At 40.1% G+C, this 26438-nt stretch overlaps 1 protein-coding gene across 4 annotated transcripts in view; it reads left to right on the top strand.

Moving 5' to 3' along the window:
- The window catches only part of ACAP3 (ArfGAP with coiled-coil, ankyrin repeat and PH domains 3), a 1969869-nt gene that overhangs the window by 692023 nt on the left and 1251408 nt on the right, over positions 1 to 26438 (top strand). For all 4 annotated transcript variants that reach the window (XM_044063200.1, XM_044063202.1, XM_044063201.1 and 1 more), the window contains exon 2: positions 22707 to 22764. In XM_044063200.1, coding sequence (XP_043919135.1) covers positions 22707 to 22764 — 58 coding nt within the window. The remainder of the gene's footprint in view (positions 1 to 22706; positions 22765 to 26438) is intronic.

The raw sequence follows: 26438 nt of genomic DNA, 5'->3' as shown, positions 1-26438 counted from the left end.
AAGCAAAGTTCCTCATTAGCACTCTTCAAGAGAAATCTTGATGAGTGGATGGGAAATAAGAAATACCTCCCAGGGATCACTTCTGTGGCTCTGCTCGACAGGGCACAGGAAATTAACTTTCTTGGGTGGCGTAAGCCAGGGAACCTTGTTGGCGAGGCTTACATAGGCCCTTGGGCCGATAGCCTAGTACCTACCTATGAACCTATGAAAACAAAAACAAAGACCACATGGTATCACAGTTCACCAATTTCAAGCAGTTTAATTTTGCATTAATATCAGACAAAATAATATAAATCAAAGAGCAAGGAGAACTAATCTGAAAAATAAATTGTGTCTGTTGTATAACAATACAGCTGAACATCAAGCTATCTATATGGAGGTCATTCATATGCTGAAAGGAGCACAACAGTGCAAGGTATATGAACAAGCCTGTACAAAGGAGAGTGGCATTGAATTAGTTTCTTATGTTAAAAGGTATACAGCTGTACAAGCTACCTACCCACAGCTGTAGATAATGCAGATAGCATTCTCAAAAAGAGATCATATTTTAAAGGACATAATCGGTCAAGGCTATTTTCCAATGGCTGTAAATAGCACAGGTGGTATCTGTGCAGCAGAGTTTTCAAGTTAAAAAGCATAATCAGTGTAGGCTAAGTGTCTTGACTTTGGTGCGGATGAGGTCTTGTTCTAAAGGTCATATAACATTATCGAATTTGCGCAATGCAGGCCAGAGAAGGAGGGAATGAAAGTTGATATGTTAAAGGGTGTTTGCTAGTAAAAGGTGCAGAGGGTATTTTGGGGAATATACTCTACAACAAGTATCGCAACTAGTTCATGTCAAACAGCAGCACCTCTGAGTACTATTGGGTATCGGTTCACTCTGACATAATGCTGTACATGGGTTGAGTGCATTCCAGGAGTATGCAATGTTACTTTTTGGCTAGACATTTAATAACAGCATGTGCTGACTTGATCTACAGAAAGGGAAGGCTGTAGTACTGTAGCAAAATTGCACAAGCAGGTAAGTTGCCATTTTGGGGGGGGGGCAGAATTACAAATCTGTGCTGATGTTGACTTTAGTTTAACATAACATTCCTACGTAGGTAAGGTTAGTGATAGCTGATAACTGACACCAGTGAGATGCAGTGAAGACAAGCTGCGGTATTTCATGAGAATGAAGGAGATATTGCCAACAACGGTAATAATGAATTACGGATTCCAACAAGTAATATTTCAAAAGGATATAAATAGGAATGAATAGTATTGGAAATTCTTGGGAAAGGTAAAGGTGAAGGGCAGGGATAGGTATAATTAGATACATTGGGGTTTAGATGGAATAATATATTAGTAAGAACATCAGTTTGTTTATGAACAATCGGAGATGCAAATTACTTTTTCTTACAAAGGTGAAGATTGGCCACCCATATCAGTCTGATATGTTACATCAATGATAATCATGTTATAGGAAGACACTGTATGCCAGTGTAATTTACAGCAGCTGTACAGTGTGATGTAGCTAAGCTGACTGAAGGACTTGTGCACTAAAAGGCTTCATTTACCCCTTGGTTGTTCAGCCTTAGAGCAGACTGCATTAAGAGTGATGGAGGGGTCAAACACTCTGCATGAGAAGTGTGGGGGACTTTCTTCTCACTTCACCAACAGTCACTATAATTTTTGAAACCAGTTGCAGAAAAATGGTGTGTTGATGAATAGAGATTAACCAAAAAACAGTAAATCCATATCTGTAGAGATGTTCATCTTATTTCACTGTTGTGATAATAACCATATGTCATTTTCTTGCTGTGGTAGCCCTTGGGTCATCCCAAGTACCAGAGGTTTAACACCCTCCTTCTGGGCTGGTGGACACCCTGCACCCGAACAGCTCTTTCTTGCTGTAAGGGCCAAAAACATCCACATTTTAGACCCATTGGGGAAAATTTCCTTTTCATAGGTTCATAGGTTGGTACTAGGCTATCAGCCCTAGGGCCTATACAAGCCTAGACATAACAATTCCCTGGCTATTTCTTCCCACACTATTTACTTCCCTGGATCCCTGTCTAGCAAGGCGACTGACGTGATCCCCGGGGTGAACTTCCTTTCTCCCATCCAATTGTCAAGGTTCCTTTTGAAGAGGGCCAAAGAGGCACTCTGCTTGACATGTATGGGCAATCTATTCCAGAGTCTGGGGAGTGTCTGGGTCAGGAACCTATCCTTCCAGCATGTTTTGTTTATTGTGATGACAATGTTTAGATCCCTGGAGCGTGTGGCTCTGAGGGATAGGGATTTCTTTAAGTGTAGCATGTCCAACAGCTCTGGGTTTGACATGGCCTTGTATGTTAAGCAGAGATCGCCTCTGAGTAGACAATATGCGACAGAGTATAGCTGGAGTTTTTTAAGGCGGTCAGCATAGGCCATCTGCTTTAGGCCTGTGATTCTTTTAGTGAGGTATTTCTGCAGCCTTTCCAGTTGTTGCAGATGTCTTGAGAGGTACATACCAAACGGGGCGTTGTATTCTATAATGGGTCTAATAAGGGATGAGTACAGTGGGACAATGACCTTCATTTTCTGGATGAAAAGCCCTTAGTGATGAGGTGTGCCACATAGAAGGATTTCCTGAATGTTGTGGCGATGTGGATATCGAAGGTGAGACCACTGTCCACCTGTGTCCCTAAGTCTCTTATCACACTTTTGGTGTTTAGTGTACTGCCACCTGTATGGTAATTCACGGGTACATGTTTTTTCCCAAAGGGGATAACTATACATTTCTTGGCATTGAGCTTGAGCCCATGGCTCTGGCACCAAGCATCTGTTTCTGTAAGGCCCTTTTGTAGAGTATCCACATCATTTGGGGATTCAATAATGGCTCCCAGTTTGCAGTCATCTGCGAACTTTGTTAGCCAGAGTCCCTTAGTGTTGGCCTGTACTTCAGAGAAGTAGATGCCAAACAAGAGTGGTCCAAGGACTGAACCCTGAAGTACTCCACTTGTCACTTGTCTGGAGCTGGATTTGGAGTCTGCTACTTTTACAGTGTGGGTTCTATCAGTAAGCCAGTTAGCAACCCATTGGGTGATGTAGGGATTAATGCCCAGCTTAGTAAGTTTATCTATGATTCCAGAGTGGGGGATGTTGTCAAAGGCCTTGGCAAGGTCTAGATAGACTGTGTGGACCACTTTACCCTTGTCCATGGCTCTGGAGACTGATTCAAAGAAGTCAATTAGGTTCAGGAGACAAGATCGGCCCTTCATGAACCCAAACTGGGTGGAGTCCAGTGTTTGAAGGTTGCCAATGTCTTTGTTTATAAGTTCCTTGATAATACGCTCCATGGCCTTACAGATAAGGCTTGTCAGACTGATAGGATGGTAGTTTCCAGGATCCAAGGTGGATCCCCCTTGTGGAGTGGGATAACTGTAGCTCTGCACCACTCAGTGGGCACGAAACCTGAGGTGAGGCTATGATTAAACATGAGACTTAGGTGAGGTGCCAGTTCATATTGTAGTTCATGTAGTGCACAGCCCGGGATGTCATCTGGTCCCATGGATGCTGTATTCTTAGCTTTGGAGACTGCGTTTTTTACCTGTGTGGCCGTTATTACCGGAATTTGGTAATCTTCCGGTACTGAGATGGGCCATTTAGGGGGTGAGAGGGGGGTGAAGTTGGCACTAAATCGATCTGCCAGGATATTGGCAATATCCTTGAGATCAGTATATTTAATGCCATTCTGTTTTAGCTCAGATCAGATCTGAGCATTGCCATTTAGATTCTTGACATAGTTATAGAATGCCTTGTGGTTGTCTTTGGAATCTTTGGCAATTTTATTTTCATAACTAGCTTTGGAGAATTTTATGAGGGATATGAGTTTCTTACTCAGGCTGGTAAGGGAGTTTTTTGCATCCTGGGGTTTTCCTCTTTTCTGCAACAGTTTCTTCCTTTTGTTGTAAAATTTGTTTATGGCAGGGGACCACCAGATTGGCTTCCTTTTTTTGGATGAGAGCGTCTTGGTTCTTTTTGGGATGGCACAATTCTTGCATGAGTGGATGTTCTCGTACAGTGCCTTAGTGTAGGATTCAGCAGTTGAACTTTCAGTTCCCATCTACATGGGTGTCATGAAGTTTGTCACTTCTGACTTGAGTAGCATGAAGATGGCTTTGGAGAAGTTTTTTATGGGGTGGAGTGGGATGTGGATGTTAAGGGTGATTAGCTTATGGTCAGTCCTGACTAACGAGGGGGTGACCATAGGTGTGGAGCATTGATTTCCCATGTTGGTAATGACCAGGTCTAGGATATTGGAGCCCCTGGTGGGACTATGGATTAGTTGATCCAGGGCATTGGAATTTATGAATTCCAAGAACCGTTGGGCAAAGGTGTTGGTACATGAGTAGTTTTCCCAGTTAATGGCAGGGTAGTTAAAAACACCCAGTATTAGGGTGTTTGGTTCTATCTTAATATTTTCCAGTATGTTTAGAAAGGTGTCAGGAGAATCTTGGGGTATGGTGGGGGATCTGTAGCAAGCTACAATTTGGATTGCAGTCTTACCTAATGTTAGTTGCACCTGGAGAATTTCAGACGCATTGTGTTGGGCAACTAGCCTGGTGGTGTGAATATTCTTGGTGAATATTGACACTCCTCCACCTTTAGTGTTTCAGTCCTGGTTTGGTGGCCAAAATGTGTGGTAAGAGTTGTAGCCTGGTATTGCAGGGGTGCTCTCTGGAGCCTTGAACCAGGTCTCAGTTACTGCACAGATATCGATGTTCTCCATTTTTAGGAGTGCCTCGAGAGAGTGCACTTTGAAGTTTAGACTTCTAGCATTGAGTAGCATTACCTTCAGATTTTGCATGCTTGCATCTGTTACAGTGGTGGTTTTGTCTTTTGAACCTTGACTAAAAAAGGCACTATAGGGGTGGCAAGAGCCTTAGCCAGTAACCTGAATTCCAGGGGCGACAGGTGCAGACCATCTCTGGCAAAGCATCATGGTCTGTCGATCATGTCGTCCCAGGCAGACAGATACTGCATCCCCTTTGAATGACACCATAAGCTTAGCCAATTGTTGAAGTCAATCATTTTGTCCTTATATTGTGGTATCATTCTGAGCAAAGGCAGGATGCTACTCAGGGCTAGGGTCATACCTGCCTGGGCCACATGATCCGAGAGCTCTTCCATGTCTCTTTTCATGTAGTCCAGGGGGGTACGTCTCAAGTCATTCACTCCAACATGGACAATGACAGAGTCATATTTGTACTTGTTGTGGAGTGACTTGAGTGCATGCGTTATGTGGCGGATCCTGGCATCCGACAGGCAGCTGACTGTAATTTTCTCCTTGTTCAACCTGGTGAGTGGGACATCAGTGTGCTGGACTATAGAGTCACCTATGACTAAAGTGTTAGGTATGTTGTCTTGCCTTAGGGGCTGTTGCTGGGTGGCACACTGGTGTTGTGAACTATGTGACACTTTGGTTGTGATTGGTGTTTGTTTGCATTTCAGCTTCAGAGGTCCTTGTTGCTTGGGCCGGTTACAGTTAAGGGCCTCTGCATATGTGGATTTAGTGTTGCTATATGTGGGTGTTGGTGGTGTGGGTTTAGAAGGGCTATGTGTTGCTTGAGTTGTTGTGTGGATGATAACCTTCTCCTCTTGACTGTCTAGCACAATCTTGAGTGGAGAGAGCTTTGCTTCCAGTTTGGCTATATAAATGCATCTCTCACAGGTTGTAGTGTTGGGTGGTAGGAGGAGAGGGTTGTCTGCGTACATGAGGCAATTGCTGCATTGACCCAGTATGCCCAGATTCACCAGGTGGACAGGTGAAATCACCGGAAGCTGACCCTTGGACTGCCTCTTTCTTTTTTGATTGTGTTTTCTTAGATGAGTTCTAGAAGTAATATCTGTCTTGATTGTGGAAAACAGATTCCACATTAGGACTGTCATTTTCCTTGCCTGTTCTGCTTAGGCCCGGAACATGACATGCCTAACTGTCCCCATATGTATATGCTTATGTATGTGTGTGTGTGTGTGTGTGTGTGTGTGTGTGTGTGTGTTTATGTACCTATTTTGAGGTCATACTGACAGCTAAAAAAGAATTACTTTGTTACTGTGCATATATAGGTCTTGCATGGATCATAACATTTACAATGTTTGACTATGGATGTGCTTCACCATAATCTGATCCAGTTGCAGCTGAACATGGTGTTACACAAGTGTTTCCTTATTATGAAAGCAGCTGCATAAGCCTTATCACAGTAGAAGTTGTTGTCCTTTCTAGGTGTATTATATAAGTGGTCTGTATTAACAATGCACCAGTGTTTGCTAATACACTGTTTTCTGTTTGTGTTATACCTTAATTACCATATTGTTTTAAAAGTCATGTGCTGTCCATTATCTGCTGCATTATAACAGTCTCTATGAATGTTCAGAATGTTTTGTTTTTTTTTCTGTTTATATACGAGTATCCTGAATTTCCTGTGCTCGTGCCTTTTATGTAACTGGTTTTGGCTCTCAATGTATGACTGACAAGGAGCTGTAAAACAGTTCACATACCCATCAAATAAATAAATAAATAAATATCCAGGAGCCTTTAAATGTCAGCTGACCTGGGGGAGCTGTTGATTAACAAAATTGCTTTTGAAGAGGGAGAATTCTTGTCTCAGACAGCAGTATCTGTACATTATGAGAAAACCGCAAACTCTGCTTCTGGTCTTTAGAAATACAAGAAGGACAGATTCTAATTGTTGCTACAGGACAGTAGTTACCCATCTGCTAGTCCTAGAATGATCTAACCGTGTTTGACCTGTGTAACAGTGATAAAAATACAAGTTAATGAAAAATGAAATTAAAAAATAAATGTTTTACTATTGCATTGATTTTAATTGAAACCATCAGTTCTGCTGTTGATAGTACATACGTCAGTCAGTTACAGGATAACTACTGGATAATTTTATTTTTGCCAAGTGACAAGACACTTGGGAGTAGATCGGGGAGTCTTGTGTCTTCCACATCTCTCTTTTTTTGCTCGAGTGACCTATGAACTGCCAGCAGGAGCTAAGCCTCTGGCATCCAGTAATAAGGACAGGCAGACAGATTTAAGGTTATTGCCTGTTTAGCTGTTCTGAACCAGATTGTATTTAATTACCTGACAATTAATAATGGTTTATGATTGTTGGATTAATGGATTATATTGTTTAAGACTGGTGCCACTTGACGACTGGAATATATTTCTTTTGGATGCATCCTTCTGTCTTTTGTAGTGTTTCCAAAACTTAAATCTGTACCAATAAAGTGTGTAAAAGCACAGTGCTGGCAAAGCTTGTAATAAAAGAAATTAGTTTCTTGTTTCTAAACTGGTGCCAGACGTTGTTTAAACTGCTGACACAAAAAAGTCCTTTTTAAACAAGCATCCACGGACTATGGCTGAAAGTAACACAGATTTTTTTTAAATCAGTGTGTGTTCACGCAACAACAAATGTGTGTTAGTAAATAAATTTGTAAATAAATATTTAATGTGTGTATGTACGTATGCATATGCCCACGTGTGTGTGTGTGTGTGTGTGTGTGTGTGTGTGTGTGTGTCTGTGTGTGTGAGAGAGAGAGATAGAGAGAGAGAGAGATTCTTTAGCAGTAAAATTGCAATTGGCAGCTCAATAAGAAATATTTTTTGCTTAAATGCTTGAAGTTATTGCTTTAATACACAGGTCTTGCCTGAAAATGGTACCAAAATTAGTGCTCTCCCTCAATTAACAAATCAATAAGTAAAACAAATAACATAACTCCATTGAATATTACTGTTTTCTGTCAGCTGGATGTATCCTGCAGGATGAGGTACAGGTACATTTTAGCATGTGATTATGTAAAATAAAAAGTCATCCCCAGAGTTAGATTCAGGCACCACATTTGTGCTACTTTAGGAGTGTATATATTTATGTTATCGATGTTTTTAAAAACCACAGCCATAACTATGGCTACTTCTTTTTGTGTAGCAGAAAGAAGTGGGTCTATGATATATGTAAAGAAGTTATTTTGCTGAATTTGTGTGAGAGTTTATAAAAACTGAAATCCAACTTTGCTTATTTGGTGGACTTCTTCCCCTGTGATCTTTCAGTTCTGAGATTGCAATACCTCAGGACAGTAGATGACTTTGTTTTCTGTGAGAGTGTTTTTTTTTTGTTTTTTTTTTACCAGCTTGGTTTTTAAAAAGGTGGTCTTTGTACAGATGCTGTACTCACTGAAGAAAGTTCGAGTTTTGTACATTATGTGGCTCTGAATTTGTCGAAGTGAGCTACTGCTTTTATAAGACAGACTGAATTCAAAATCCTGAAGACTCCACCTTGCTGACATTATTGTAATCTGGAGGTCATATCTGGTCCATGACAAATGCTACAAAGGAGTCCTAAAAGTGTATTTTAACAGCTGAATATTAACATTTATGAAGAATGTAAAGAAGAAGACGAAAAGGTGAAGATCATGGAAAAGGACCCTAAACATAAGAATAATTACGGAGAGTTAACTTGTTCAAGGCCCTTACAAGCCTAGCCATGCACCCCAAACCTGTTTGGATCCTGTGTATCATGGGTGTCTTTTTTGGGCTGGACATTTTAGTAGGGAGATAACTCAGAGATTTGTAGGGGAGAGAGTGTTAGGATAATACTTTTCTTGTTGATGACCTCTGTCCATAAGGGACATGGGGGCCAGACTATGGATACATTTATGATGTTAGGATAATACTTTTCTTGTTGATGACCTCTGTCCATAAGGCACGTGGTGGGCCAGACAATGGATACATTTATGATGTTAGGATAATACTTTTCTTGTTGATGGCCTCTGTCCATAAGGGGCATGGGGGCCAAACTATGGATACATTTATGATGTTAGGATAATACTTTTTTTGTCGATGACCTCTGTCCATAAGGGACATGGGGGCCAGACAATGGATACATTTATGATGTTAGGATAATACTTTTCTTGTTGATGGCCTCTGTCCATAAGGGGCATGGGGGCCAGACTATGGATACATTTATGATGTTAGGATAATACTTTTCTTGTCGATGACCTCTGTCCATAAGGGACATGGGTGCCAGACAATGGATACATTTATGATGTTAGGATAATACTTTTCTTGTTGATGACCTCTGTCCATAAGGGGCATGGGGGCCAGACAATGGATACATTTATGATGTTAGGATTATAATTTTCTTGTTGATGACCTCTGTCCATAAGGGACATGGGGGCCAGACTATGGATACATTTATGATGTTAGGATAATACTTTTCTTGTCGATGACCTCTGTCCATAAGGGACATGGGGGCCAGACAATGGATAAATTTATGATTTCCCCATCCAAGTGTCAAAGTCTTCATTGAATAGTATCCAGGGTGAACTCTGTTTTACATGGCTAGGAAGCCTGTTCCATAGAGCGGGATCCTTCGGGACACATATGAATCTATCCAACACATTCTATTTACGTTACAAGCAAACTTCAGATCCCAGATCTAGTGTTTATGGTGCTGTTTGCTTCACACACGTGTAACAGATCCATCAGGGCTGCGTCTGAGGAAGCCCTGTAAGCCCGGCAAAGATACCCTCTCAGCAGCCTACAGGAGACTAAATACAGAGACAGAGCCTTTAGGCAATCACTGTCAGGGCATTCATGCCCTGAATTTTCCTGGTAAGAAACCTTTGTGGGTGTTCCAACTGTTGCAAGTTTCTGTTTAGATACATGCCAAAGATGGCACTGTATCCAATGATAAGTCTAATAATGGCTCAGTGGAGTGGTACTATAACTTCCTTGGAGCGGGATCATACCCTTATCTATAAGTTGAGCAACATAGAATAATTTTCTTATTATCTTATCTAAGTGTTGGTCAAATGCCAGATTGCTGTCTACATATGCTCCCAGATCCCTTACTATGGGTCAACTCTTAGGGGTGTTTTATCAAGGGAGTAATTAATTTGGGTTAACAGTTTCTCAAAGGGCATTATAATGCATTTTTTGGCATTGAGTTTTAGGCCTTGACTTTGAACAAGTTATTTGTCTGTCTAAAAATCTATTCTATTGCAAGATGCTGGCGTCTTCTTGGAATCTGTAATAGCTCCTGGTGTTCAGTCATCTGCAAAATTGGGGAGCCAGAGGAATTGAATGTTAGCCTTGCCTTCTAAGAAGTAGATGCCAAAGAGGAGCAGGCCCAGCATGGAGCCCTGGAGTACTCTGCTGGTGACCGGTCTCTTGGAGAAGTTGATCTGACTGATCCTGACTTCTAGGGATTTATGCCTAGCTCAGATAGATTGCCAAAAATGGTCGAGTGGGGTATTGTATCAAATGCTTTGGACAGGTCAAGATATGCAGTTTGCACTGTTTTATCCTCATCCATTGCTTTGGTGACCCTGTAAAAGACATCTGCCAGGTTAAGTAGACACAACTGTCCCTTATCAAAGCCAAACTGTGATGGGTCCAGTGTGTGTAGATTGCCAGTGTCCGTGTATAATCATTTTCATGATAATTCCATGGCTTTACATATTATGCTTGTTAGACTGATGAGTCTTTAGTTCTCCAGGGCAGTTGATGGTCCACCCTCCAGAGGAGAATGACTGTTGCAGTCCTTCATTCACTTGGTACACAGCCTGTTGTGAGGCTGCAGTTGGTCTTGATAGGTCCTGTTCTGTTTTAGATTGTTCAGGAGGCAACCGGGGATGTTGCCAGTACCCAAGGAAGAGGTGCTCATGGCTTTAGTGAGTGCTGCCAGCACCTGGTCCTGTTAATCAGGTGGAAGTATGTTGGAGGGGATTGCATGTGGAGGAGCTGGGGGCAGTTTGAGCAGAATTTATCAGCCAGTAGATCTGGTATGTCACCCTGAACGATGAAGGTGGTACTGTTCACTGCCACCTCAGCATACTGTTGTATGTTACCTTTAAGGTTTCAGAGATGGCTGAAGAAGGCTTTGTGATTGTCCTTTCTCTTCCTGATTTTGGCCTTGAGTTTTTTTTATTTTTTATATCTACCCTGTTCAAGTGGAGATTCCACCAGTAGGGTTTGTTTTTAATGTTTGTTTTGAGGTTACCTCTGGTAAGTAGGACAGACTCTGTGCAGCTGTTTACATGTTTGTATGTGGACTCTGCTCTGTGAATAATTCTGGATACATAGCTGTGGTCTTGGAATTAGGGGAACCGTGAAGTTTGATAAATTGTCACTTAATAGTATGTAGTTCACCATAGAATAGTTCCTAACTGTTACTGGCTTATCTGTTTTTCCAGGTTGACTTTTTCTTCAAAGGCAACAGCTTTGTAATCTGACCACAGCAGTGAGGACGTGATACGGGGGTGGGAGGAGCAAAGATTTGTAATCCATCCTCAGCAGTGAGGATGTGATACAGGAGTGGGAGGAGCAATGTTCCCCCAGTTGCTGAGTAACAAATCCAGTACGTTTAATCCTGTGGTTGGAGCATGCACTATCTATTCCAGGATGTTTGTGTTATTAAAGTCCAGGCAGCATTGCGCATCTGAGTTTGCGGCAGTGTACATTTCTCAGTCTACAGAGTGGAAGTTAAAGTCACCCATGAACAGGGTGTTTGATTGGATGATGAACACCTTTAGTAGGTTTATATAAGAGTTGTGAGACTCTTGGGGTATAGATGGTGACCTGTAGCTAGCCATGATATGGCAGGAGACCTTCTCTATGGTGACCTGCACATGGATAAGTTCCATGGTATCATCCTGTATACCCAACCTTGAGGTATGTTTGTTGCTAATTTAAGTTTGAGAAATGTCTACCTTTGGCACCAGACTCTGCTGATATTGGGCTAAATGTGTGGAAGGCTCTGCAGCTTTGCACTATTGGACTCCTTTCTATGGCTTTTAAACCAAGTCTCAGACCTGGAACAGATGTCTGCATTGTCGAGGGTGAGAAGGCCTTGAAGTTGGGGAGGTTTTTGTTTAGGCTGCTAGCACTCTGCATCAGTAACCCTTTTAGATTGCTTGGAGACTTTTTCACTGTGTTGGTAGTCTTGTGAGAAACTGGCAACCACTGCAGTGGTTGTGGTAGTGTCTATTTCTGTAGTGATTATGTTTATCATATGTGTAGCCAGTGATTATACAAGAATGGAGGACAGTATTAATGTGCTTTGTGATGGTGATGACATCAACATTAGTGATCTAAGGTAGGATGGGGTGATGACATCAACATTAGTGCAGTGATCTAAGGTAGGATGGGGTGATGACATCAACATTAGTGATCTAAGGTAGGATGGGGCTAAACCTTCTACAGAACCCAATAAAGCCAGTACACTGGAAAGTGAGAAGTATGGTATTTAGGACAGAGGATTAAGGCCATGAACTGTTGATGAATGTCATCCTGTAGTCCATTGTTTGAATATCTCAGCCTCCATTTGCCTACTGTGCAGCTCTGAGCAAATCACTTAATCAGATATTTCTCCTGGGCTGAGTCTGAAAAAGGTCTATGTGGATCAGTGCTGTACCCTTCCTAAGAAAAACAAATAAGTAAGCAGACATATGACAGCTGGGACTTAAGTACCAAAGTGTAAAGTATGTACTGGAAGGACATGGGAGTTAAAGTACTCATTAGGTACCATATTTATAGAATACTAAGACTGAAGAAGGATCCAAAGTAGTTGTTATTCCTAACATGGTCATGTTGAACAGTGCAAAAGGAGGTGATGTTATGTGCATTGTACTGGAAGCAGTTGGGACAGACCCAGTAGACAGATGCTATTCTGCAGTATGCAGACATGAATAAAGTCTCCCCCACCCATCCAGCATATTTTAAACGGTTGTGGAAGCCTTGCACAGGAGCAGAAGATCAAACTGGTAGATAACATGCAGAAGAGGGGCATTAAAATGATCAGATGATTAGGAGATTGCTTTAAAATAAAAGCCTGAATTTATTTGTCGTACACTTAGGGGAATGTAAAGGGTATGCAAGATGTGACATGGACTCGCACTATTGTTTGGGGAATGGTTAAAGGAAAGGAGTTAAGATGTAAAAGCAAGCAGAGGATTCAGTGTTTCAATGATTAACCAAAACAGTCTCTAAGCCTATTTAAGACTTTCAAAATGGTCACATTCCTTAATCCTTAAATCAAATACCCCCTCACCCATCCAGCTATTTAGTCCAAATTTAAAAACCGCTAAAGTGCCTGAACTTCTCAACAGCAGGGGAATAGGGTAGGAAGGATGTGGGGGGGGGGGGCATAAGCACCACTGTTCAGGTCCACTTTTCCATGATATGTATATACATCTATAAATAGTGATGAAGCAAACTTTGTTTTCCATTAATGCAGATATCCTCCTCCTGAACAGTGATGCTTATGGCCTCTCCTCCAGGATTCTTGTCCTACACTGACCCAGGCTTGAACACAAACAGATTGTCTGAATCTTTGCTGTGTGAAAGTTATGCCAGAGCAGCTTTTATCTACTGCATCAGTGGGCGTCTTTTCCATACATTTTAGAAGACGTGCAGCTTAACCATACTCTGTCCCCTCAATAGTGCAGTTTCACCTGTTAAATATCTTCACTAACTTGGCTTGGGCCTCCCCGTGAGGTCTGAAGGTACTGCACTGCATATAAAACCTATGACTTGGACCTGCCTGTAAAGGTTGAAGGTACTACACTGGATTATAAAAAATCCAAATTTTCGATAACAAAATTTGGGACTTTCAGGTCTGGAAAGATATGTACAAGCTCAATATGCTTGTTGTCATGGAGACATGGATGAAATCTTCACAAGACGACATTGATTTTCCTTCAGATGGAAGGATGTTTATCATTCTGATGGAGAGAGGCAATAGGCCCTGAAATGTACATGAGGGCTATTGATTTTTTCTAATGTAATATCTCTCTGCTGTCCCTTTTCCTACATAGCCTCCAGATGATCCAGTCAATGAATTTGCTGTATTCTTCCTCTTGAAGGGTAATTACAGAGAGCTGCATAGTAGGTTTCTCCTTTCTAATGCTTTTTGCCCTGCTGTCTGTCAATCATCAGCCCCCTCCCTGTCATATGCACCATTCATTTTTCATCCCCAGGGCAATGGTCAGTTGGGAAGGGCCTTCACTTAAATAGGTATTGGGCTAGTTTTAAGATATTTTTGGTATACACCCTACTCCCCATATGCACCCTAGCAAAGTGCGAGGGAGAGGATGTGCAGTAGGCTGACTGTGGAGGATGTCTCCTCACTTTCACAAGGGGAATTTCTTCCAAGCAGTCGTACCCCCTCCCCAAAACAGTGGTTTCCATGGTCTCCAACAGGGAAACTGCATCACCTTGTGTTCCCTTAAGAATGTTTAACTCTACCCCCCCCAGTCATGCCCCCTCACTGCTTCCCCTCCCACAATACCTCCGCAAGTGTCAGGGGCATTATTCAAATACCTGTGTCCTCGGTCGAAGCCTGGGCTTCATCCCTTTACACCAGGGAACCAGGCTGCATTTCATTTCCTTACTGGTGGACATCCAACTTGGACCAGTTGAAATCCTGACTATAGACTTCAGCCTTTATTGACTGGTGCTGCTATATTACTAGGAAGGCTACAGGAGGTAGTAGTGCTCCCATCTACACAGGAGAATTCCACTGATAAAGAAAGTGGGTTAGCTGACAGGACTAAACTCCTGCATGATACCATCAAGTCTGATGAACCATCAGTAAACTTATTTGGTCACATGCTACATCTGCCATGGACCCTTTCTCTGCTGCCTACAATCTGTGTCTTTATAAGTTATCATCTCTTCCTGTGTTCACTGAACTGTTTTTCCTTGCTTTAGACACCTCATGTGTTAATGGACTGCAGAGTTTAAATGAATATGAAGTAACTTCAGGGTTTATCTGCTGTGTTGCCATATTATTATTTTTTATAGTAATCAGTTTTGGGAGGATTTCTTCACAGGTCTCCTCTATAAATGGACTGTACCCAGTAGGGCTAACCTGGTTAATGCAGTATATAAATGAATACATAACATATCGCCCATTGGGTCAGATCAGCTGTCTGGTATACTTAGTGACCACTCACCCATATTCCTTGTATGGATAAATGCACCTGCTGAGTTGTTGCCTAGAACTTTCCTTCCTTTAACCATTGGGACTTGGTGTCTAGTTAGGTGCATTTGGTGGTACATTTCTCAGTACAGTCTGTCCCCTGGGGCTATACCTCCTGTCCACTAACCAAGCCCTTGACTGTCCTAGGGACTTATTCCTTAGAATAAGTCGACCTGCGCATGCAGTTAGGAAGGTGACGAGGGATCTCTGACAGTATTAATATTAAACACGAAGCCTAGAAAAATTTAGGGAAGGAGGTTAATTACCCAGTTCTACCTGAATCTGAGAAACAAGGGGTGTAAACTCACCAGGAAATGCAACTGCATTTCCTTCCAGTATCCGGTTGTCTTATACCTGTCTCATTCTAAGATTTGTATTCAAGGAATAAAACATCTTATGAGGCTGTTTACAGAACCATGCTGTTTTTCTTTAACAGACATTTTATTGGGTAACCTGTGTTTAGTTCTTAAACACTGTCACGGTGTTACCTTATTTTAAATGTGTGTAGCCACTAAGACAAGTATGCATTAACTCTTTTTAGTGCCCCACTATTCAGATAAGTGTAGCATGCAATCCTACATGTGTGTATACCTCTCAACAGCCCAGATTTCCACAGAATGTTCAGATGTTTTCCTCATATATTTGGTCTGTTCCATATAAATTTTTTAAGTTTTCTGGCAACTCACTGAGGATTGAAGTCACTAAATATTGACATACATTTGAGTATCAGATGTCATATCCTACAGAAATGTATGTTAACATAAATCCTGTTTATTCTAGTAACTTTCTAAGTTTATAAGAACACTATTTAACATCTCTCCTTACTTTTGGTCCTCTAGCCCCCATTTCTAGGCTTTGTCCAGATTTCTTGTGCTAAGAGATTGAGAGGTATGCTTGTGTGCCATTATATGCTCAACCATAAAGGGGTGTTTGCATACTTGACAGATAAATCAACATTTTCTTGAGGATACCAGAAAGGTGGAGTGGTGGTTTATAGCCATACAGCTGAGAAGGTTGGGGTGGGGGGGATTGTGACTGATGAGTCAGTTATCATCAGATGTAAGTGGTTACTCTGCATCTCAAATGCTGGACACAACCTTAAAACAGAACCAAAGAAAGAGGCAGCAGATTGTTGAACATGGCTACTCCCATCGCTGTGAAAAACGGGTAACTGGTGACAGTGCCATTAGTTAATTCGTGTTGATGCTTCCAGGTGTTATGCCTACTGTGCTAAGCTTTGATCTGAAAGTCATTTAACTTTTTCTTGCAACATCTTAAAGGATTAGCTTTGTAGTTAATTACTACTGGCCATCTATTGCCTTTTAAGCACCTTACGTTAGACAGAAATGTGCTGATCTGCTGTGTAGAGCACTCTGTAATTTAACTTAGTGGCTGTATGTTTTACCCTTGTAAAATGGAAAACTCTGGTTTGAACAGCTGGTTCATTTCTTTCAACCAGTTAATTATTCTTTTTAGGACAAAATGGAGAAAATGTTGCAAGTCTGAAGTGGTTTGCAGAACAGCAGTGACAAAAGGGGCATATTGTGAAGGAAATGAAAGATAAAGCAGAACAAAATGCTTTTGTGACGGCATTGACTCATTGTCCTTGAGATATCTATTTATGTATTTTCTACACAGCACACAACATCTGAATTAGGTCTCTGGGACAGAAAGAAAGACTTTTGTAAGAATAAGGGACACATAGAAGATTTTTTTTACCATTCTATTGATTAATTTCCTGTACTAACAAAATGGTTCTTTTGGGTAAGCTTTGACAAGAAATGGACCAAACTTGTTCTTCTTACTACATTTAAAGTTTGAAAGAAATAGAACAGCCTTATAAGGAGATCCGCGGTAGTGGTGCTGCGGTAGCATTGTCGTCTCACAGCAAGACGTTGTCCCGTTCGATTCTCAGCTAGAGCGTCTTCTGTGTGGAGGCATACTTGAATGGGCGTGCCTTCGTTAAAGGTTGTGCGTCAGGGCTGGTAACTCGGCACGTAAAAATCCACAACCAAACATTAGCAGACTGGAGTTCCGCTGTGGCAACCCCTAATCAGGATAAGCCGAAATACACAACACAACTTAAACTGAAAAAAAAAAAAAGAAACAAAAAAGCTGTTTCATTGTTTTATAGTTTTTTTTTAATTCTGTGTATATATTTTTAAGTATGTATGTACATATTTTTATTTATTTTTATTTTACTACAGAGCTGGGTTTTTTTTCACTGTCTGGGCGTCTTTCCAAATCAGGGTTTGACTTCTTCCTAATAATTATATATGCATCCTTATAAAATGAACCACCGTAGGTTCATAGGCTCATAAGTAAGTTCTAGGCAACTGATGTGCAGATCATTTCAAGCCTAGCCAAAAACCTTATTCAAAATTAACTTCTAGCCTCGAGGAGGGCAAGACAAGATAGATCAGGAGAGAATTTGAGGCTGCTCATCCAATTATCTAGATTTACATTGAAGGTGGCAAGGGTCTACTCTGTTTTATATGTAGTGGAAATTTGTTCCAGAGGTGAGGGATACTTTGTGATATGCTGGGATATGAAGCTATCACACCAACGTGTCTTAGTTTTCTGCTGAAGGGTTAGTTCCTTTATCTGAGTAATTGATGTACCATTAGTTCTGCAAAGGAATAAGAGATCATATAGGGTTGATATAAATCACAGATCTCCATGGAGCAGCCTATAAGAGACTGAGTACAGAGAAAGGGGCTGCCAGTCTCTCCTGATAACTAAGATTTATTAAGCCACTGATCTTTTTAGTTATGAATCTCTGAAATCTCTCAAGTTGTGTGATATATTTAGGTAAATACATGCCAAAAGGTGTGTTATATTCAATAATGTGTCTGATAAGATATTAGTAAAAGGGAATTAAGACTTGTTTGGATCTAGGGGAAATGGCTTTGAAAATTAGATGGACCAGATAAAAGGCTTTCTGAACTACTGTGGAGACAATGGTCAATTGATAAGGAATTATCAACAAGAGTACCCAGGTCACTTACAACAGTGTCTGACTGGAGGGGCGCATCTCCTATATGTTAAGTGAAACTTTTTTTGATTGACAGATTAGTCTACATGGATACCTTACTGACAAGGCAAAGTTACAAGTAGTTCTAGAGTGTTTGACCTGCCCATCTGTATTTAAGAGTTGTTTTGCCATCCTTGTAGCAGATGTATTCCAGAAAATGAAAGTGACTTCCTGAGAATCAGTATGACCAGTGAAAGCACTTTCACACTGGCATATGAGACAATCGGTGTTGTGCATGTAATGCTTAGGGATTGCTGAATCTCAAACACAAATAGCCAAAAGCAGCCAAGGTGCAGAAAAAGTGCACAGACTTGTAGAAATCCTTTAAGGTGTTTTATTTGTATCCAGTTGTTGTATCCTGTCTACTTACACTTTTAAAATTATATTTATGCCCTGAGATGTCCATGTGGGTTGATTTATATGGATACAGAAAGAAGCTTAATGTTAGAGTGTATGAACACAAGAGAGACTTTAGTAGAAATCAAAAGAGTAACAAGGGTGGAGCAAATGGGGCAGTTGCCCCAGGCACAAGGTGTTAGGTGGTGTGAGCTGGAAGTGCAGTTTCTGCCTTATTTTCTGTACCAACATTTCTGAGTGCCAGTTCAGAAATGCACTTCAGTACTTCAGAGCTTCCTGTGTAGTAAGCTTGTAAGCTCTAGCAAGAATAGTTCTATGGTTTAAAAGTAGAAGTCCTTTTTTTTTTCTTTTGAAATGAAGAACTGAGAGGGGATGATGATATGGCTTGGAACATGACACTATGGGAGCAGACTTTTTTTGGTTCTTCAAATCAAAATGTGAGGGGTTGGAATGTGGAGGATGGATCTGGCATGGAGCGCAAGTCTCGGGGAGTGGAACTTTTTCTGGCCCTTCGACTAAAGAGCTGGGGCAAGGGTACCACATCTAGGACTATCTAGGACAGGATGCTAGATAAGACAGATACGTTTCTGGTAGAAATTGTATAAAGACAGTCCTACGGCAGTGCAATTTATTGTGAAACATAGTGCAGGCCTTAGGATGTTGTAAGTAATTGTACTAGAACAATTTAATGACAGAAATGGTAATAAAATTAAAAATATCTTGTTATATTTAAGGAAAACATTGATTCTTAAATGTGGTCCCCTGAAACACTAATGATTTTAAGAGGGAATTAAGTCGAGGTATTTGCTTAAGTATTAATTGGAACTCAGTGCACTTGATGTAATGTTATTTAATTTTGGTTTTATAGGGTATACCTCTTTTTTTAGTCTATAACAGTTTTTTGTAAAAGTGCTAAGAGATTTTAATAATGCTGGTTTGGTGTTTTAAGTTGTATTTCTTATCGTTGCATGTCTAAAGTAGCAAATAAATTAAATATATTGTACTGTAGGAGGAGGAACTCCATTTGGGATGAATGGCAACCTCATTACCTAAATCTGTAGTATAACATATATCAATCTAGATAGCAGGTACACCCAAACCCAAGAATGTGTGCCTGTGTGTCTGTCTGTAGTATAACATATATCAATCTAGATAGCAGGTACACCCAAACCCAAGAATGTGTGTCTGTGTGTCTGTCTGTAGTATAACATATATCAATCTAGATAGCAGGTGCATCCAAACCCAAGAATGTGTGTCTGTGTGTCTGTCTGTAGTATAACATATATCAATCTAGATAGCAGGTGCATCCAGACCCAAGAATGTGTGTCTGTGTGTCTGTCTGTAGTATAACATATATCAATCTAGATAGCAGGTGCATCCAAACCCAAGAATGTGTGTCTGTGTGTCTGTCTGTAGTATAACATATATCAATCTAGATAGCAGATGCATCCAAACCCAAGAATGTGTGTCTGTGTGTCTGTCTGTAGTATAACATATATCAACCTAGATAGCAGGTGCACCCAAACCCAAGAATGTGTGTCTGTGTGTCTGTCTGTAGTATAACATATATCAACCTAGATAGCAGATGCATCCAAACCCAAGAATGTGTGTCTGTGTGTCTGTCTGTAGTATAACATATATCAACCTAGATAGCAGATGCATCCAAACCCAAGAATGTGTGTCTGTGTGTCTGTCTGTAGTATAACATATATCAACCTAGATAGCAGATGCATCCAAACCCAAGAATGTGTGTCTGTGTGTCTGTCTGTAGTATAACATATATCAACCTAGATAGCAGATGCATCCAAACCCAAGAATGTGTGTCTGTGTGTCTGTCTGTAGTATAACATATATCAATCTAGATAGCAGATGCATCCAAACCCAAGAATGTGTGTCTGTGTGTCTGTCTGTAGTATAACATATATCAATCTAGATAGCAGGTGCATCCAAACCCAAGAATGTATGTCTGTGTGTCTGTCTGTAGTATAACATATATCAATCTAGATAGCAGGTACATCCAAACCCAAGAATGTGTGTCTGTGTTTCTGTCTGTAGTATAACATATATCAATCTAGATAGCAGGTGTATCCAAACCCAAGAATGTGTGTCTATGTGTCTGTGTGTCTGTCTGTAGTGAAGGGATATCTCAGAAATTACAAGGTGTGCACCCTACAGACCTCACAACTTCTTAGCATGAAAAATTTAGACAAAGCCTAAAATATTGGAGGGGACCCAAAATAGAACATTTTAAATATTGCTCTTATAAACTTGAAAATTTGCTAGAATAGCAGGATTTGTGCTAACATGCATTTTTCAGAAGGATATGAAGTCTGAAATGCAAAAGTATGTAATTATTTAGTGATTTAAATCCTCAGTGATTTGCCAGAAAACCACAAATTTTATTAGGAATGGACCAAAAATATGAGGCAAAAATCTGGACACTGTGTAAAAATCTGGACAGTTTTGAGGTATGGCATCCCTGTTACAGTACATCTCTATATTCCTGTTTCAGCTTTTGTAAACAAGAATGTAAGTACCCATTGTTATTGTCTGTGAACTCATGTAGCGCTTCATGTTGTGTAGTTTAATCGATTAGGTACTTCTTAGACTGCCTGCTCAGTGCACAATAACACATTCCGTTACAGTGCATCTGTCTCTGAAGCTAGACTTAGTCTTTTCTTTGTATTTGTAAGATTAGTGGGCCTACAAAGAACAAACCATGGGCCAGATTAAAAAGCTTCACAAAAAACACTGAGCTATAATGCTGCAACTTTATTGATTGCCTGACATTCAGTTTACCCACTGCTGGTGTGTGGGTGATCAGAAGTGTACCCTGTTACACATTCAGCTAAATACAGAAAAAGTTGTCCTGGAGAGGTTGCCTGTCTGTGACAGACACATGCAGAGAGAGGTAGGGAGAGAGAGAGAGACACACACACACACACACACACACACAAACACAAAATGCACTGCAGTGCACAATTTAGAGGATCACTCATTCACCTATGACAAACATTTGGGATATAGGGTAAAACTGGAGTACCCACTGAAAACCAAAATGGACACAGGGAAGATATGCAGACTTGGCATGGAAGGCACCTTAGCATTGAAACCGACTGTATAACCAAGTACTGCCAACAGTTGTGCTAGCCATTCACAAAAGGGTCTGTGAATGGGGCCCTCATGAATAATTAATTAGGGACTTTATCATGCTGTGCCAAGGCTCAAATGGGTCTATATCATTTGATCGAAGTATTATTATATCAAATAACTTTATGTCATACCCTTTTCAGTGAAGCTGCTTTTTGCAGAAGTCTTCTATCATCACATTCTATTTTATCAAATTGATTTTGTTGGCTTACACCCTGAACACAGTATTTGCAGTAGCAAGTCCCAACTAAACCCTGCCCACCATTCAACAATTGGTGAAAGTTAATGAGTATTCATAGTGCTGTCAGTATGAATATTTATAGCGTATTTCTAGTGTGCCCTTTTTATCAACATTGTGCGATCTCAGAGTTGGTAAATTAAATTTTTGGTAGGTGTGGGGGGGTGCAGGGGGTGCAGCCCCCTGCCAAAGCAAAGGTGTCTTATTAAATATTTTCATTTATTAAACTGAATTTTAATGTTTTATATATAGTTTGCTGGTAAAATGGTTCCAGCTTCCGTAGTTGCTAACTGACATGAAATGTTCCATACTTTTAAGGTGGCCAGTTAAAACAGTTTGATTTAATGTAATTTGGGAAATAAAGTGTTAGACAAACAGGAGCTTCACTGAAAAGGGTTTGACAACAAGGTGTTTGATATAATGATACTTCAATCAAGTGATCTAGACCTGGCTCAAATAACTTACCTGGCTCAAATAACTTAAAGTACTTTACTGAGGGAGACATTTTTCTTTACAGTCTGTTGTAGTGGGGTCAGGGTGTTGGCTATCAAAAGCTTAGTATAATGTCAAGTAAATATTGTACAATAATTAGAAAAAAATGTGGCTACTAAACCTCACTGCAGCTTCACAGAGCAGATACAGCAAAGCCTCATCTGTGTTCTGTGTGGCAGCAGACCTTGTGGCATGCATGAGCACTCTCAGCATTGTGGAAGTGTGGCTAAAATTTATTTCATAATTTGGGGTTTGGAATCTGCCATAAAGCTCAAGCAGACTGTAAACAGCTTACACTGAATCAGAAGCATCGATATATGGTTGTTGCTGTTGTAACTGAGTCGTGTTAGGCGGTATGACATTGCATGACTCACATTTCCTTCTGATGTCTAATCTTATTTTTCTGTTTGTGTTGCAGGGCAGCAATAGATGAAGTAGAAGCTGACGTAGTTGAAATCGAAGCAAAACTCGATAAGGTAAGTCATGCCATTAGAACCCTGTTATTCTGTTATGCACACATTGCCATATGCATAAATAAGTGCAGCAGAATCTCAGCCCTGCTGACCTCATCACCAGTACATCTACTTAAGTGCTGTCCATGTTCACGCTGCATGTTCCAACTTATATATTTTTTCACTGGATACTTATCTGTGTAAATGAAATCTGACAAGTCATCTTCCAGTATGTTTGGCTACAAATCACTGTCATAAAGAACAGCAGTTTCATTATTTTGCATAGATGCTTGCAGGAAAGGTGCCCCCCTTATGTAATATAACCCACTTTGTTGCCATTTTTATATACATTTCCAGACTAGAACATGGGTAGAAGGTGCATGACTGCTGCAGAAGTAAAACAGGAGGAGTATACAGAGCAGGATATCACATTAAGCAGGATACAGACAACACATAGACAGCAGTTTTAGTGCATGGCAAAGTATGTCATCAAACAGCTCTGTAGATTGAATGGATTATATACCATCAGACAGTGAAGCAGAAAATGCAGGCCTAATTCTTCTGCTGCAAATTTAACAAGTAGGTGATTCTGGCTGAGGAAATGTTTGCTTAATTTGTGTCTAAAAGGAAAGCAGTGGAACATTTTTAGGCACCCCTTCAAAACATTTTTGTAACATAAATGCTGCATTTCACTGAAGGCAAAATGCACTAAACATAATACTCCATGCACACAATAAAGCACATGACACTGGTATTACAATGCAGGGCATCCTTCTGTATCAGCAGTAATATGGAACTGATTGAGTGTTGCAGGGTTAGGTAGCACTTAAGCTTAAGGGGTGAGTGTCTCAGAGTGAAGAGGTGAAAATGTAGATGTGGGAGTGTCTGTGATGTGGTATGGACTGCTGTTGTGTCACTTGCTGGTAAGCATGGAAGAAGCTTTCATTAAGGTCAGCACAAACACAGGAGTGGACAGAAGCTGTAATCCGCATACTTAAAACCCACATACACACTTACGATTGTTGTTGCACGTTGACATGCCAGGCGATAGTAGTGCTCTATGAACAAAGTGCGGATGAAACTAGAGTGTGATGAGTTAACCTGCATCTAACTTCTTGTGCTAAGAGTGGACTTCATACTTGGAAAGTCTCCCATCGATTGAGAAGGAGGACCTGATCGATGAATATACACTTTGGGGTACCAGAAATTCACTTCAGTTGTATGTAAAGGACAAAGATGAATATGCTGATTGGGTATTAACTCTTAATATCACTGACAGAAGCTGCTGATAAAAAGAGTGTGAACCAATGAGTTTTCATGACTGTGGGACTTTCCTTCTTCTACGTATTTGACTGTTTTGTTGTTACGCCTCTTTGAAGGAAGGGGCACAAACATTGCTGCTTCGTGGTGTACTAGAACTTTGCTTTCTTCTCACTTCATAATGTCATGATTCTAAGTGTAGGGATCCGCAGTAAACATACTCCCAGTCTATAGTGTTTTGTGCTGATGTTATTGTTGGGTTTTAAATAAATGTGTAGATATGCTAAAAGCTTTGAAATCAGAAATTCAAAGGGACACTTTATATAAATCAACATTTTTGTCATACGAAGATTCATACTTTAACAAAACATGCATATATTTCAAAACAATTTTCTTTTAGTTAGAACATAATAAAAGTGTAGGGAATAGGAGAATATGTAAGGTTTGAGGTAGGAAACACGACCTCATTTAGGATAAAAAATACAAGTAGAATTACACTGAAGAAACATTTTAAATAGTCATTAAGCTTTGTATGAAGTGTCTTTAATGTAGCAGAAAACAAAAAATATAGTTACTTGGTATGCATGTTTATGACTTGAGTGTTCAAGGAAAGGAAGACTAAAAAGTAAAAGGAAAAACACAAATAGTTTGCTATTTGTCACTTGATTTTTTGACAATAGGTAACAAACACAGACCCAAAATTGGATTGCTTTATTCTATAAGCACTTCAGATTTGGAAAAGTATATTTTCTTCTGCTCATAAGCCAGTTGCTTGTACTAATTCATTTAATGATTGCTGAGAACTGCAATGAAAGCCTTCTATTGTCATGCCAAGTTCAATTGTTAAAAAATGGCTATAAGCTCTAGCATTTTAAATTTTAATGTCTTTCTGAGTTTTAAAAGTTTGTTCATGTAAGTTCTGTATCTATATGGCTCAGAGTAACCATGTTAAGAAGAATAGTGATTTCCAGTTAAATGCAACGCCCTTTCCTGTCACTGTAAGATGTTTCAAACCGTTATTAATTTTGTTGATACTATTTGAAGCTGATTCACAGAATCTGAGATAAAGAGAAGAGACAGTCCTTATGGTTTTCATCTAATCAGCTGTTAAAAGAATAAATAGCATCAGCCAAAAAATGATTTGGATGTGGAGATGCATATAAAAATGCATGGCCTTTCAGCACTTGTGGTAGAGATGCTACCTCCATTAACACTGTAGGCTGCTAAGGGACCTCTGTATAGGTGCTGTGGCTATACCACTCAACATCTAAGCACAAGAAATCTGGGGGGGGGGGGGTATGGGGGATAAAGGCCCAAAATCAGAGACAAATTATAAATGTTGCTCCTGTTAACTTAGAAAGTTGCTAGCATAGCAGGTTTTATTTCCCATTCTTTTTGTTTTTCCCAGATTTCTAGTGCTTAGATGTTGAGTGGTATAGCCATATCTCCTATACAGAGGCCTCTTAGCAACCTACAGCATTAATGGAGGTATCCAAGCCTGTTTATAATCTGATGTTATATGTTTACTCTTATTCTCTAATGGTTTAGTCACTGTTGGAGCTTTTCTCCCCAGGCCTCCACTGAAAATGGGTTTCTGACCTGAATTTCCCGGTCAATAAATAAATAAATAGTATGCATTTTTCTGAACGATATGGAGCCTGAAAGTCAAAAGTATGTAATTATTAAAGCAAATTCAGTTTTCAGTGATTTGGCAGACAACTTGACATTTTATGAGAAAAAGACCAAAAATATGAGGCAAAAAGTCTGGACAGATGTGTCGTGGAGCAGTCTTATGTATTACTGCCTGAAACTGAGATGACTGCCTATGATAGTATTTGTTGTAGCACAGTTCCCTAAATCATAAATACTGAATCTACTGGAAAGGTGGGCTAAGGACTTCACTTGTTCTATTTTGAAATTAATTCCTCATGTAGAATACACGTGATGATATCAGGTCAGCAGTCAAGAGTATTTTTTTTTCATTATTTGCTCATTTGTTGAAGGCACTGTAAAAATTCAGAGAAATCTTTTTTTCCTAATGCTGTTTGTTTTTTTGAGTTGTCTTTTTATAGCTCAGACGTAGCAACACATTTTTAATTAATGAGGTAAAATGGACACCTCTGTTTTAGGACTGCATACAAGGGAGTCTTATTGAGTTGGGACAATTATTATGACAATTAGCACAGAGTAATACATTAACATATAAAATTTATCAGTACACTGAAATCTACCACATATTGAAGCTAGGATAATTTTACTACTTTATTGTGGAGCATTTCTATTAGTATGTTATTAAATCTAAGGGGCATAAGAGTGGGAAGGCCATCATATGGAAAGATTGGAGCAGAGCCATCTAAAAGCAAATAGGACTGAAATGCTGTAGGTTTCACTCTTAACATACTGTACAAGTTTAAACTGAAATATGTATTTACTTAAAA

The sequence above is a fragment of the Protopterus annectens genome, chromosome 2.part1, assembly GCF_019279795.1.
Source record: "Protopterus annectens isolate FY-2018-M chromosome 2.part1, PAN1.0, whole genome shotgun sequence".
NCBI classification, from domain to species: domain Eukaryota; kingdom Metazoa; phylum Chordata; order Ceratodontiformes; family Protopteridae; genus Protopterus; species Protopterus annectens.
Note: the sequence above shows the minus strand (reverse complement) of the source record. Positions and strands in the feature narration are given on the sequence as shown.